The 14,714-nt window shown below is 41.4% G+C and overlaps 1 protein-coding gene across 3 annotated transcripts in view; it reads right to left on the reverse strand.

Moving 5' to 3' along the window:
- Positions 1-5,300: 5,300 nt before the first annotated feature.
- Positions 5,301-14,714, reverse strand: part of Tex26 (testis expressed 26) — a 37,868-nt gene continuing 28,454 nt past the window's right edge. For all 3 annotated transcript variants that reach the window (XM_070003023.1, XM_070003022.1, XM_070003024.1), the window contains 2 exons: positions 13,160-13,321; positions 5,301-5,819 (listed from right to left, as the gene is read on the reverse strand). In XM_070003023.1, the coding sequence (XP_069859124.1) occupies positions 5,704-5,819; positions 13,160-13,321 (278 nt within the window). In that variant the 3' untranslated portion in view covers positions 5,301-5,703. The remainder of the gene's footprint in view (positions 5,820-13,159; positions 13,322-14,714) is intronic.

The following is a 14,714-nucleotide window of genomic DNA, read 5'->3' on the forward strand; positions in this document are numbered from 1 at the left end:
AGATCATGTATGGCCTTCTTTACCTTCTTAATTTGGTTTTCAGTGTTCATTCTCAAATCCTTATTGTTTCTTGGACTCTCCTTTCTTCTGTTGAGCTTCATTCAGCATTCCCTTTGTGGCCTCCATGGATTCCTCCAGCTTTCTGTTTGTAGATTCCATGAATGCCTCTATTAATCTTTATATATTGTCATCCCACTCATGCAATTCCTCTATTAATCTTTGATTAACCTCCTGATGTGCGAAGTTCCTGTATTAATCTTTGGTTAGCCTCATCACGCTCACAGATTTCCCTATCTCGCTCATATAGAGTCCTTTGCAGGTTTTCAATCCTTTCACTCAGCATGTTTACCAGTTATGTTTGTAGAGAATTTCAGGAAATCTCTGGATTATTCATTAACTGTTCTGTTGCCTGATTATTATGAACGGGAGTTGAAATACCTGGACTTGTCATTTTTCTTGTGTTTCTCAGGCTTGTTCTGCCCATTTGGGATGAAAGCAAAACCAATTCCATACCAAAACACTATTTTAAGGCCAGCATCAATCAGAGCTCTGTAGTTGCCAAGATTGTTTGATGCAGTCAAAATTAGTACATATACAATCTAGTTCCGCAGATAAAATTTAGTTCAACAACAAACCACTAAGAATCAGTGTACTAAAAAAATCAAAGAAAGAGTCAGTGGACCAGAAATTTATAGGTTTAGGGAGAATTGTGAGGAGAAAATAAGATTAGAGGAATGTGGGGAGGGAAAGGGAGAGAGCCAATATAACCAAGACCTAAATTCACAGAGGAAAAGGATAGAAGAAAAGGAGAAGAGATAAAGAAAAATAAAAAATTTAAAAATGAAACACTTAAAAATTATATAAGTATAAAGAAATAATACTACAATTAAGGGAGTTAAGGATGAGAGTGTGTGAATAATCGATATTTGAGTGTGCACACAATGAAGGATAAGGTATATATCTGGGGATGAACAGAACAGCAATAAAGTAAAGCCAAAAAGCAAAAAGGACAAAGTAAACAGAGAATTTAAAAACCCTAAAAATAGAAAACAATCTTTTTTTTAATTTCAAAAAAAAATAGGTAGAAAAAAGAGTTTTTTTAAATTTTGGTTGGGGGGAAGGGGAATCTTGTATTTCCTCTGTGTTCTCCACCAGTCTCTTGGTGGAGTCTCTGGTTTTTTTGTGGTGTTTGGTTTGCCTGTGGCTTGATTGGTTTCTTACATCAGTTTGAACAGGCCAAATGAAGCTCTTCCTTACCAGGGACTTTACGACCCTACTCCCAGGCTAGTTCAGTGGTAGTGTTAGCTGCTTTGAGTATCACAAAAGAGGGAGATGGCCATTTCCTTTAGGTTGAAGTTGCTGTGATGGGACTTGGTTGTGGGTAGGGTTCAGGCCTGTCAGCCATCAGTAGCTTTTCCCTGAGGGGCTAGGTCCTGAGACACACACAGCTCAGCCTGGAGCCATTCTCAGGATTTATATTTACTGAGTTTCCAATTGCTTTTCTTTTACCCTCCTTCAGCTGGGTCTGCTTCCTGAGCTACAGTGGGGTGGGGAAGCCTCTGGCTCTGCTTACCCAGTGAAGAAAGTCACTCCTCCATGGGCAAAGCTTCCTTTTCCTGGGAAGGGTAACTTTCCTCTGGGTGTAGCTGAGTCCCGCAGGTCAGGTTCCTTTGACCTATTGAATGGTTCCTATTGTCTTTCTCCAAGGCCTGAGTTACCTGCTAGCTGCTCTGGCCCAGTGTTTGTCAGTATCAAAGATAGAGTTCTTCTCCAGTGATGGGGGAGGGGCTACCTTCCCACTGCTGCTCTGTGAAAAGGAATGAGGATGTCTTGGGGGTACTCATGCCTTTCCCTTGGGTTTCAGGCCATCCACGGTGTGCGGGTCTCTGTAGTCAGCAGGATGAAGATTTCTACTCCTTGCCAGGTCTTGCTGGTGGTGAGCAGAATCTGCTCACACACTGCCTCTGGTGCCTTTGTCCCAGGCTCTCTCTGTTGATATGGTTGGCTGCAGCCACCGATACACTACCAGAGACACCAACAAGTGCTCGAATCTGTCTCCTTAACCAAGCTGCCTGAATTTTTCCTCTCTGCCCAAACTCTCTGTACTATGATGGCATACTTGGTGTGACTCTCTAGCCTTGGACTTTTCAGTGGAACACTAAAACTGGTTTCTATGCAAGAGCTTGTTTAGCCTCCAGCTTCTCCTCCACCATCTTCCTAGATCTCTCTGGTGGCTGTTATCCTGACTGGGGTAAGAGGGAATCTCCAAGTTGTTTTTTGATATTTTCTTTATGGATAAGGATGTTGAAGATTTCATTTATCTATTAGCCATTTGTATTGAGAACTGACTGTTCAGCTTGTTTGTCCATTTATTGATCTGATTACTTGGCCTCTTGCTCTTTTTTTAAAATCTCTCCACACATTCTGGATATTAATCTTGTGTCTGTTCAAGAACCATCTAGTGAAAATTTTCTTCCATTCTGTGGGTTGTCTCTTGGTTCTGTCGATTCTTTTTACTGTGCAGAAACTAATTTGATATGGTCCCAGTTGTAAATTATTTCCTATATCCTTTGGGCATCTGGAGTCCTAGTCAGAAAGAATTGACCTGTGTGTATTATAAGTTCTAAGGTAATAACTTTTTGTGTGTGCCAGTCCTGGGGCTTGAACTCAGAACCTATCATTGACCTTGACTTTTGTGTCTAGGGCTAGCACTCTACCACTTGATCCACAGCTCCACTTTTGGCTTTTTGATAGTTAATTGGAGAGAAGAGTCTCAAGGACTTTCCTGCCCAGGCTGGCTTTGAACTGCAATCCTCAGATCTCAGCCTCCTGTGGGGTTAAGATTACAGGCATAAGCCACTGGCACCTGGCTAGTAATCATTTTTTAAACACATATTTGTTAGTCATGATAGGACCTAATAATTTTGAGGGAATTGCTTACACCAAGTTCTTTATCTTATTTTGAGGGTTCCAGACATATCATCTAAGCAAACACTGTACTTAAATTAGTTATCTAGTGTTCCCTTAACCTCCATGCCATGAAATCAAAATCATTTATCCTTCATGGTTTGTGGGTCGCTGGGGCAGACTTGCTGGAGGCAGCATGCACTCCTGCAAGGACCTACAGAGAGGTTTGGGTCTGCCAGCATTCCATCATCCAAAGAAAGTCACATGACCAAGCTCACAGTCAAGGGCTGGAAAAAATGCACTCTCTAGCAGGAGGACTATGAGCTGGGGCTACGGATACAGAGAGAGAGAAACTGGAATGAGTAATTCAAGTTACCAATGCCTAAAGAAAAAGGCTGTCAAAGAATACATTCCAATGCTGTATTTATAAACAGAATTTCTGGCTCTAGAGTGGTTCAGTCACTGGTAAGTTCTGCAGGCCCATAGGTGGTTTCTGGGTTCCAAGGTAGAATATTACTTATTCATGGGCTGCTGCCCCAGAGCAAGAGAGGCAGTTCTGGGTTACTTGGCTGTCTTCCCTGCACATCACCAAGACCAGATTCTAAAGAGTAATCAATTAGTAGTGTGAGAGGAGGAGAGGAGGATTGGAAAGTGGATGGTGAAGATACTTAGGGCTGTCAAACTACACTGTACTATGTGAACATGTGGCATTGTTCTGCTGTTAAAACCCACAGAGATTTACATCAATGTGAACCTCAATGTATGGGAGATTGTAAAAAAATTACTTAGGAGGTCAAGGTTTCCCTCCAGTTGAAAATCTTAAGACTAGCCTACAGACAGGTCTACCATGGCTGAAAACTCAGATCTTGCTCAATGCTTTGCTGCCATAGTTTGGAAGGAGATTGATACAACACCGAACTATGCACTTGGGTGATATTCAACTTGAATCAATAGAAACTGAATGTATTAGAATACAGTAACTAGAACCTAGGACTTGAAGCTCTCAGGAATACACAGGTGGTCAGGTTGTGATGGACACCTGCGACCTTGCCCTGCTTTTGCCATGACTTCCTCACCCTGCCCCTCCTGTTCCTGGACAACTCACTGGGCTTTGGCTACTGTGCTTTCTGCAGGTTGCTGTGACACTCTTCATTATTTTGAAGGCTTGGCCTTCCTTCTCCTTAGGCCTGGAAGTCCCCATCAAGTCATGTGACTGACTCTGACTTCTACTCTTGAGGCCTCAGCTGGAGCAAGCCTTCTTCAGCAGCAGCCTCTTAATTTCTTAATCTAGAATTTAAGTTCCTTGTCTGTCTGTCAGGGGCACTGTTAGGCACAAAAATGTTTATGGCATGAAAGGACTGTTCATTTTTTAATGTTCAATTAAGGATTCTGATGGACTATGGATCCCTGCTTTGGAGTAGGTGCTGTGAGAAGAGTCCTACATATATACACTAAAGTGAGAGAGAGAATTCATGCAAAGTTCTTACCAACAACTGCTACCATCCTAGCATGTGAAAAAAGGCACAATGAAATCATAACATATTACAAAGGTAAAACATGATCACACATTTTTGAGGACCACATATAGTGTGATAAAATCAAACTGGCAATAGGCACTGATAGCTCACACCTGTAATCTGAGCTCCTCAAGCGGCTGAGATCTGAGGGTCATGGTTCAAAACCAAATAGGGCAGAAAAATCTGAGTCTCTTATGTATAATTAACTAGAAAAAAGCTGGAAGTGGAGCTGGCTTAAGTGGTAGAGTGTCAGCCTTGAGTGAAAAGCTAAGTTTTCATATATTGATTGACTAATTCAAATTTTGTGATGTCATGTGTGATAAACCTTAAGATATATATGTATATATATATATACATAAGATATACATGTATGCATATATACACGTATATATGGATAAGATATATACGTGTATACATATGTGTACGTATGTATACATATATGTATATATACATGTGATATATATGTATATATAAGATTAAGATGTGTGTATCTTATATATATATATATATATATATATGTATCACAAAGGAGAAATTAAAATCACATTTATCATGCTAGCCAACATTGGCTCATGTCTGCAATCCTAGCTACTCAGGAAGCTGAGGAAGAAGAGTCACAGTTCAAAGTGAGTTTACGCACAAAAGTCTGTGAGACCCTAATCTCCAATTAACTAGCAAAAAGCCAAAAGTAGAGATGTGGCTCAAGTGGTAGAGTGTCAGCCAGACTTGGGTGGGGAAGCCAAATGAGAACACAGGGTTCTGAGTTCAAGCTTCAGTTCCAGCACCAAATAAATTTATTGCAAGAGATTTAACATTTTTCTTTCAAAATTAGATAGTTCAAATATATAATTACAGAAAGATATGAAGGATCTGAAAAGTACAATAAGCAGGTTTCCTCTAATATTCATGTGAATACATCAGTTTATGATATATTTAATATCATTAAAGGTAACTTTGATTCATTTTGCAATGTGAATTTTTTTAACTTCACTCAAAAAAACATAAATCAACAATGGAAACAATTTTCATATTCTAATCACTGGGAAAATAAGAATTCACTCATAGAAGTTCCTGTTTAAAGAGGAAATGAAAATTGAAACCACAAGCTGAGTATCCAAAAAGAAAAAAGATAAGACATTCTATCAAAACTACTCACATACAGCTAAAGTTATATGGAGAGGACAATTTGTAGCCTTAAAGAATGTTATCTTGTATGAAAAACTAAAGCAAAATAAAATCTGAAGCAATTTGTGTCTTTTTTTCCTTATTGGGAACACGACTAGATAGGTTCTGGAGCTTCCATGGATGTGCCGCTGATAATCTTCCTTTGGTTTCCATGATTTTTCTTACCAGGGTGACAGTGCGAATGAATAAAGCGTTCAAGAATTCGTCTATCTGAGAAGCATAAGGAGAAAAAAGGATGAATACTCCATGTTGAATATTAAATGCTAAATAGGGAAAAATCTATGGAGGAGGTGAATACCTAACAAGAGTATTTATTTTCCCAGGAAAAAAAAGAGTATTTATTTTCACATTGGGTAAGAAGTCAAATGAATCCATGAATACTATGTCTGAGTATAATTCTTAAGATGAGTAACCTTAGTATTCAAGGGATCAGCAGGGAAAGAACATGGGTTGCTTTTAGCACCAAAGAAACCAAAGTTTCTGTTAAAAATATTTAACCTGCCAGGCACTGGTGGCTCATGCCTGAAATCCTAGTACTCAGGAGGCTGAGATCTGAGGATCCAGGTTCAAAGCCAGCCCAGGCAGGAAAGTCCATGAAACTCTTATCTCCAATTAACCACCAGAAAACTGGAAGTGACGCTGTGGCTCAAGGGGTAGAGCAGTAGTTTTGAGCTGAAGAGCTGATGTTCAGTGCCCAGGCCCAGAGTTCAAGACCCACAATGGACAATATATATATGTAAACTCTGCTCTTCCTCATTTGTTCATCTGTGAATAGAGGCCATTGTACTTACCTTCCACTATCTTAGAATGGATTAGGTATGAAGCACTGAGATTTGCCCAGCCTACTAAAGACATTTTAATACACCATAGCCTCTTTATCCTTTATTCCTAGGTGATAGGCAAGTGTTATACCGTCAAGCTATGCCTCCACCCCTTACTTGCACTGGTTATTTTGAGATAGGGCCCATTCCTGGACTCTTACACTCCTATTATACACTTCCTTCCATAGCTGGGATAGCAGACACGCAAAATAGTTCAATACTTGGTGGTGGTGGTGGTCGTGGGGCTTGAACTCTGGGCTTGGGCACTGTCCCTGCTCTCTTCAGCTCAAGGCGAGTGCTCTACCACTTCAGCCACAGAGCTACTTCCGGTTTTCTGGTGGTTAGTTGGAGATAAGAGTCTCACAGACTTTCCTGCCTGGGCTGGTTTTGAACTGCGATCCTCAGCCCTCAACCTCCTGAGTAGCTAGGATTACAGGCATGAGCCACCAGTGCCTAGCTCAATATTATTTTTTTGCCTAAAACTATGATTTGCCCAGCCTCCCATCATACATAGCTATTGGAGAGAGAGAGAGAGAGAGAGAGAGAGAGAGAGAGAGAGAGAGAGAGAGAGAGAGAGAGAGATAAAGAGCAGTTATTTATGTGTGTGTGTGTGTATCTCCCAGTACACACACACACACACACACACACACACACATGCACACACACACACACACACACACACACACACACACACACACACACACACACACACACACACACACCCTGTTTTACTGGGGTTTGGTCTCAGGTCTTGAGCTTGCTAGATGAGTGTTCTCTTACTTGATCCATGCCCCAGTTTTTTTGTTTTTCAGTTAATCAGATAAAGTTTTGTGCTATTGTCTAAACTAGCCTGGAACCACAATCTTCTGCTCTTTGCTTCTAGACTAGCTGGGAATATGGTTGTGAATCTCATGCTTTGGGAGACTTCAATGGTTTTTCTTTTCTTTTTTTTGTGGCCCTGGAGCTTGAAATCAGCTTTATGCTTGCAGTTTGAGCCATGAGGCAGCCTTTGGGGTTCTAATTACTTTTGAGATAGGATTTCTTTTATATTTGCCCAGATTCGCCTAGAATGCAATCCCCTATTTATGTTTCCTGAGTAGCTAGGATGACAGGAACACACTACTGCACTGGTTGGATGGCTCTTATAACAGTTTCATCCAGGCTGGCTTTGAACCATACTACTACTGATCTCTACCCCTCAAGTAGGTAGGATTATGGTTGTGAGCCAAAAGTACCCGGCCAACCCTAGTATTTTTTTTAATGTTTTTCATTGTAAAAATACTGCAGCGAGGTATTACGGTTACATGAGTAAGGTAATGATTATATTTCCTATTGAGCCTTATTATCTTTCCTTTGTTTTTCCCCTACACATCCCTTCCCTCCCCAGCTCCCCAACCCCTTCCCCTCCCCCAGCAAGTTGTAAAGTTCGTTTTCAACATAGTGTCTTGTATATCTCATTATTACAATGGTCAATCTGTATCCTTATTGCAGCATTTTGCTATTTCCCTTCCTCTTCCCAAATTAGAAAAATGTATAAATAACATGTAGGTCACCGACATCAAATACAGTGAAAACAGGCAACCCCAGTATTTTTTAGACTGAGGTGTAATTGGGAAAAAAAATAAAGTGCTCCGATATTACATGTAGATTTTGATCAATTAACACTTGGTACATGTAGAGACCACACCCACACAAAGCAATCATTCTCATTAGCTCAGAAGACCCTTCTGGATACCCTCTAGTCAGTGCTTTCTACCCCCCAAGACAGCTACTCCACAGCTAAGCTTTACCCCTCCCAGACCTTTAGAGAAATGAAATCTGACAGAAGCCATTCTCTGTTTTGCACAAGGCCGATGTTCTACTACTGAGCCACAACTCCACTTCTGGCTTTTTGCTAGTTAATTAGAAAAAAGAGTCTCACAGACTTTTCTTCCCAGGCTGGCTTAAAACTGGGATCCTCACATCTCAGTCTCCTGAGTAGTTAGGAGGAGTCACCAGCTCCTGACAGATGTTATAGCTATTTGTGTCTACCATCTCCCATAATGTTTTAAAAAGTCATTCATTTTGCTTCATAGATCAATAAATTATTTCTTTTATTGCCATGATTTTAGTATATCACAGTTTATTTATCTGTTTTCCTGTGGGTGGAGACTTGCCTATATCCTAGTTTGGGGATGTTCAAAATAAAATGGTTATAAACCTTCTTGTACAGTCCTTTTGTGGATATATGCTTTCTCTTTTCTCAGAGAAACGTGCAGAAGTAGAATTTCCAAGTCTTGGAGGCAGGGCAGATAAATGAGATTATAGGGAAATTAAATATTTTTTAACAAATATTAAAAGGGACAGACCCAGAAACCAGGAGATAAACTGAGGAAGGCAGTTAAGCTTCTTTCACACTATACCTACTTCTAGATGCTAAATTAGAAACAATAGGAAACCTAAGAGTGACTATTTAAATCTGCCTTCTCCTTTGAAATGAAGGCTAAGGATCCAGTTTTGAGTCTAGCATAGGCAGACTTGAGCCAACTAACCGGCATAAAACTGGAAGTGGAGCCATGGTTCAAATGGTAGAATACTGCCTTAATCAAAAAGGATAAGCAGAGTTGGACAAGGCCCTGAGTTCTAGTCAGAGGAACAGGAGGAGAGGAAGAAAAGAAGGAGGAGGAGGAGGAAGAGGAAAGAAAGAAAGAAAAAGAAAGAAAGAAGAAAGAAAGAAAAAAGAAAGAAAGGAAGAAAAAAGAAAAAAGAAAGAAAGAAAAAGACAAGCCATTATTTTGAGTATTTAACTCCCATTTCCTATGTGGGAAACAAGAAATGTTTCTCTCTTATATTGTTTCTCCTCACTTTAACTCTGCTACACTAAATTAAATCCTTGTTAAAATTTTCACCCTGAGAGTCTCCCTTCTTTGAGACACCTTGAAACTCTTTTCACATGTGGATCTCAAGAACCTGTGATTTTGTGTGAAAACTCGGAAGCTGAGGGAAGCTTTTCATCCATCCTCTGGTAACAACAAGCCTTCAGAGCAGACAAATCTCACAGAAAACCAGATTTCAGATAAATTTATCATATGAGTGGGAAGAAAGTGGGTAGATGACACAAAGGATAACAGATGCTCAGAAAGTATGCTTTTGGATGGTCTGAATCAGACTCAGTTTAAAACAATGTTGAAAATAGATGGGCCACTGAAGACATCTGGTCAACCTTTGCATGGATTAAGAGGTCCAATTCAGGGTGAACAGCCCTTTCTGTTTCATTCAAAAATATTTCTTTTTGCATTTTGGAGCATGTGAATATATATCATGATATATTTGAGGATGAGATCCAAGCCTCATCTATGTTTCTTATACACTTTGAACAAATAACCTGGAGGCAATTTTTTGGCACCTGGGTTTTAACCCAGCAATAAGGTTGGGTGTGGAATTTTTCCTCTTGTAGGATCATATTGGTGCTTTAAGATTTGGGGGGACTAAGCATGCTCAGCTTGCACAAAATAATGCTAACAAGAGAGTCACTGGGAATGGAAGTTTCGCCTTCAGCTGCTATCTGCTCATTCCTTCCTCTCCAGTTTCTCTCTCTCTCCCTTCCCTCTTCCTCCACTTCTCTCCCTTTCTCTCTCAGTCTATCATTCTCTCCCTCCTTCCTTCTGCTTTCTTGCTCCTTCCTCTCTCCCTCTACATCCCTTCTGTGTGTGTGTGTGTGTGTGTGTGTGTGTGTGTGTGTGTGTGTGTTTGTAAGTCTCTCCTTCCCTCTCTCCCTCTTTTCTTTGTATCTGTGTCTGTCTCCTTTGTCTCCCTCAGCCCCATGCTCTGGGATCCTATACCATCATGACCTACTACCTGCGCAGGATAATACAGTCATATAATTTCAGCTGAGCAGATAATGGTTCAACCTAAGACATCTGCCAGAGTTTTATTCTCTGCCCACCAGCTCAGCCCCATGGTGAAAGCACTGCTGAGATGCTCACAGCTAAAAAGCATTCATGTCATCGCTGATGCTGGAAATGACAAGAGTCTTCGGGTGGAAGTACTCCATGTGAACCTCCCACTTGCTTGTCAACCTCTCACACAATCGGCTTTGGTGAATGAGCTGTTCTGAAGCAGAGCTGCCAAAGCAGTTGGAAGCCACAGGAAGCAGCTCCTGTATGAGCCAAAGGCAGCACAGAAGAGCAAAAGCTTTAGACCTCTGCCTATGGGTACCTGCCACCAGTGCTACCCTTACAGAGCCAGAAAAGCTGGAGAGTCAAGGAAAAACAAAACCCTAACTGGTCTTAAAGTGATCCTACTAGCAGCCAGTCATTTCTCACCCATTTAAGAAGGAAAACCTGGCAGGGTGGATAGATTGTGTTCACCTGAAAGATCAGCTTGCCCTGGTCTCTTGAAGAATGTGGATGCCAAGTTGAACAGAAGCCACAAGGGTCACTCTAAGGAAACCCTGGTGTGAGAAACCCACTCACCTGTCCAAACTTAAAGGATGGACTCAGAGACAAGAAGTACAACAGAAGTGGTGGTCTTTCAAGACCACATGTCAGGTGGGCAGATACACTCTAGTCTATTACAACAAGCAACTACCCCCCAAAAAAGTCCACTGATACAACAAGCAACTTATCCCTAGTGTGCAAGGTCCCTCCCCCAATTTCTCATTGGCTGACTATTATGGGGTTTACATTCTCTCCCGGAAGTCACCTAAGTTGCACTACTTTCTTAGGTAATTCATCTGTCTCCAACCACACAATCCTCCCTTCCCAACCTCTCACACACTCACACGCTCGTCTGTGGCAGGAAGGCTTTTCTGGGTATGTGCTTTCTGGTATGTGCACATAGTTCCTACCCATTTTCTCATTTTATTGAGGTACATTCTTCCTCTTGTTAATCAGCCTCTTCCAACCAGTCTTGTTCGTCTATGGACTTCCAGTGAATAAACTATGTCATGTCTGTAAGCTTATCCAAGCAAACGACTAGTAATTTTCCACTCAAGGGTCAAATATCTTATCTTGAAAATGAACCACTTCTGACTTTCACCTTAGAGGTTTACACTTGACACATGGAGAGAAGAATGTGCTGGCAATCACCATGGTTCCCCACAGGCAGAAATGGGGACTATGTACAGTGTGGCCAGTCCCTAGGCAGATGGCAGTCTGTGCTTAGGGAAGACAGAAATGATTTGTGGGTCCAACACATGTGGCTGCTAGAGACAGAAGGAAGATTTTGCAAAATGCAGAGGATGGTTTTGCTTATCTGCACCAAAGCTGGGAAAGGGCAGAAAGACAGCCTGGGCTTTCTGTTGACCTTCCACTCTGTCTTTTGGGAGAATGAGACAAGCAGACCTCCAGAAGACTTAGTTTCTTTCAGAAGTGAAGAACTGGCCCAGAGACATCTGTTGAGAGGGATGAGGCTCCCAATAGGAAATAAATACTTCTGCCTCCGAATGAAGCCAAACACCTGCTTCCTGGACTTCCCTGAAGCCCAATGTATTCAAATACTTCTAAGGATGGAAAGCAGATCCTTACACACACACACACACACACACACACACACACACACACACACACACACACACCCTCCCTTCTAGTCTTATCTATACTAAGGCTTTAGCTTTGCTTCGAGCTGGAAATCCTAGGATAAAAAGGATTTCCATGAATACTTCAGAGGAACCAGATCTCTCTCACTGGCAAAGGGACAGACACAGAGCAGTAACTGGGGACTGGAGAAGGTCAGGTGGGAGATAACGTCAGCTGGAGAGCTGCTGAAAATGGGAGGAAGTCCAGTACTAAAGCCTGTTCATGGGCACAAAGGAGTTGTGGACCCCACATTGACCTGAGCATAAAGTAGACTGCCAGAGATATGTTGGATCCAGAAAAACAATTAGAATCTTCTAGGAAATGGACTCATTACCTTGCTCAGGTAACTGCAACCCCTCTGTACAGTATCTTTACAATAATATATATGTATATATATATTATAATCTTCACAAATTTGTTTCTATTTCCTATTTTAAGGTTACAGGACTTCTAATGGACATACTTTATACACTCACTGGGGTGTGTACTCAAACGAGTAATGAGGGGACGTGTGATCTCCCCACGATCCTTACTCCAAAGTGGCCGGCAGCTAGAAGAAGTTTTCCTCCTCTCCTCAACATCCTTTGCTCCCTTGGTTGACATTTTATGCACTCTTCATTAGACTGATCCCTGAGCTGCTCCCAAATCCATCCCTGGCACTCAACTCCAAAATGGGATAAGTCTTTGCTGTGTAAATAAATCAGCGCCATTCTGAGAACGGCATCTGCTCTCTTTTTGGATGTGGACTTCAGAGATTCTCATGGACTTTAAATTTTGTTCCAAAGAAGTGCCACCAAACAGGAAACAAAGTCAACAGAATTCAAAACAAAACACCTGAGCTAGTACAAACAGCCACTGGAGAAACCAGTTAGCTGTAAGCAAAAGAGAAGTCATCCTAGAACAAGTAAGCTGCAGGTAAAATGATATCAGAAACGCTCTGTCTCCTTTTTAATAAGTGGGAATAAAATCTCCAGGGCCTCTTTAAAGAAATTTGTTTCTCAATGGATTGAGGTTTGCACATGATTGTGGAATTTTCTTTTAAGAAAATGTTTCTCTTTTGTGTGTAGACATTCACCTCCAGTTAAAATGTTAGCTTTGAGAACCATTACTCCTTTCATAAAGCAATGTTTTATGATAAAGCATGGAATGGTAATTCAAGACCCCGTCTTACCTTTTTCAGAAACACTTTGCAGGTACTCACTGACTTGAGAGGGAGAAAAGGAGTTTAACATCATCAAGAAGTCCAGGTAGGCTTTCCCATAGTCACGCTGGTAGGATGTCTGCTTCTTTATGCGTTGTTCATTATTAAGGTACCTGTGCAGCATGGTAGGGACTGGAAGACACAGAGAGAGTCAAATGATTGAGGAAAAAAAGAAAAGCTGTCCTTCTTGCTTGAACACAACCCATTCATCCCAAGCGTGGTTTGGAGTTGACTCTGAATTTGCAATAATGAGGTGCTACTTTTACCATCCCTGTAATAGTGACAGGTGCTATGGTGGGCTTCTGGGAGCTGCTGACTATCTCTATTGGGGCTGCAGGGTTGGAATGCACTGATCAGAGGTTGAATATGATCATCTGGTCTCAGGAAAGAAATCCTCCCTAAGTCTACACTTACACAGTGTTAAAATGGTAACAACATTCATTCATCACCTCTCAATAAACAACAGCCATTGGGGAAGCTTCTTTTTCCTGTAGAATATATGTACCTTCTTGCTTTGGTACACTAAAAGACCTTCCAGTGAGCTCAAGAATCTTGGGAGGAACAGTTTGGAAGAACAAAGACAGCCAGCACTTCATGCAGATGCCTGAAGGTTGCAGGTGCATGTAAGCCCCAAGTCACTTCTTTGATTATGAATGGTGTTCATTTAATGTGGATTCTGATATTCATGGCACTATCATAAGAACAATGAAGACAGACAAAAATGTAATTCCTACAACTTGCCTAATATCTTTGTGAACCTAGAGAACACCTTAAATATGGTCTCCAGTTTCAGATGTCTTATGATGGCTACTTTTGCTGTTTTTTGTTTATCTGTTTGGTTTGTTGGGTTTTGTGCCAGTCTTGGGGCTTGGACTCAGGGCCTTGAGCATTTTTGCTCAAAGCTAGTGATCTACCACTTGAGTTACAGCTCCATTTCCGAATTTTTGGTGGGTAATTGGAGAGAAGAGTCCCACAGACTTTCCTGCCCAGGCTGGCTTCGAACCTGGATCCTCAGATCTCAGTCTCCTGAGTAGCTAAGATTACAGGCATGAGCCACCATTGCCCAGCTGTGTGAGGCTAATCTTGACTGTCAATTTGAATGTATTGAGAAGCATCTAGGATAGTAAAGCCACATCACTGGATGGGTTTGTCGGGGGCATTTCCAGAGAGGATTGAGTAAAGGGATGGGATAGCCCATACTGAATGTGGGTATATGGGTGGCTTATTCCATCCAGGACTCCAGCCTATGGAAAGAGAAAAGAGAAAGAGCCCCCAGCACAGGTTCTCTCTCTCTCTCTCTCTCTCTCTCTCTCTCTCTCTCCGTCTCCGTCTCCGTGTCTCTGTCTCTGTCTCTGTCTCTGTCTCTGCCATATTCTCTCTACTTTGATGGATTGAAACTTCTGAAACCTTGAGCCAAAATAAATCCTGCCTCATTTACCTTTAAGTTGTTTTCTTTATGGGCACTTGTCTCAATGACAAAAATAAACAAACATACAAACAAACAATGGCCCCCTTTAAAAGGGCC

This window comes from Dipodomys merriami, unplaced genomic scaffold (genome assembly GCF_024711535.1).
Source record: "Dipodomys merriami isolate MVZ:Mamm:240054 unplaced genomic scaffold, mDipMer1.0.p SCAF_6, whole genome shotgun sequence".
NCBI lineage: Eukaryota > Metazoa > Chordata > Mammalia > Rodentia > Heteromyidae > Dipodomys > Dipodomys merriami.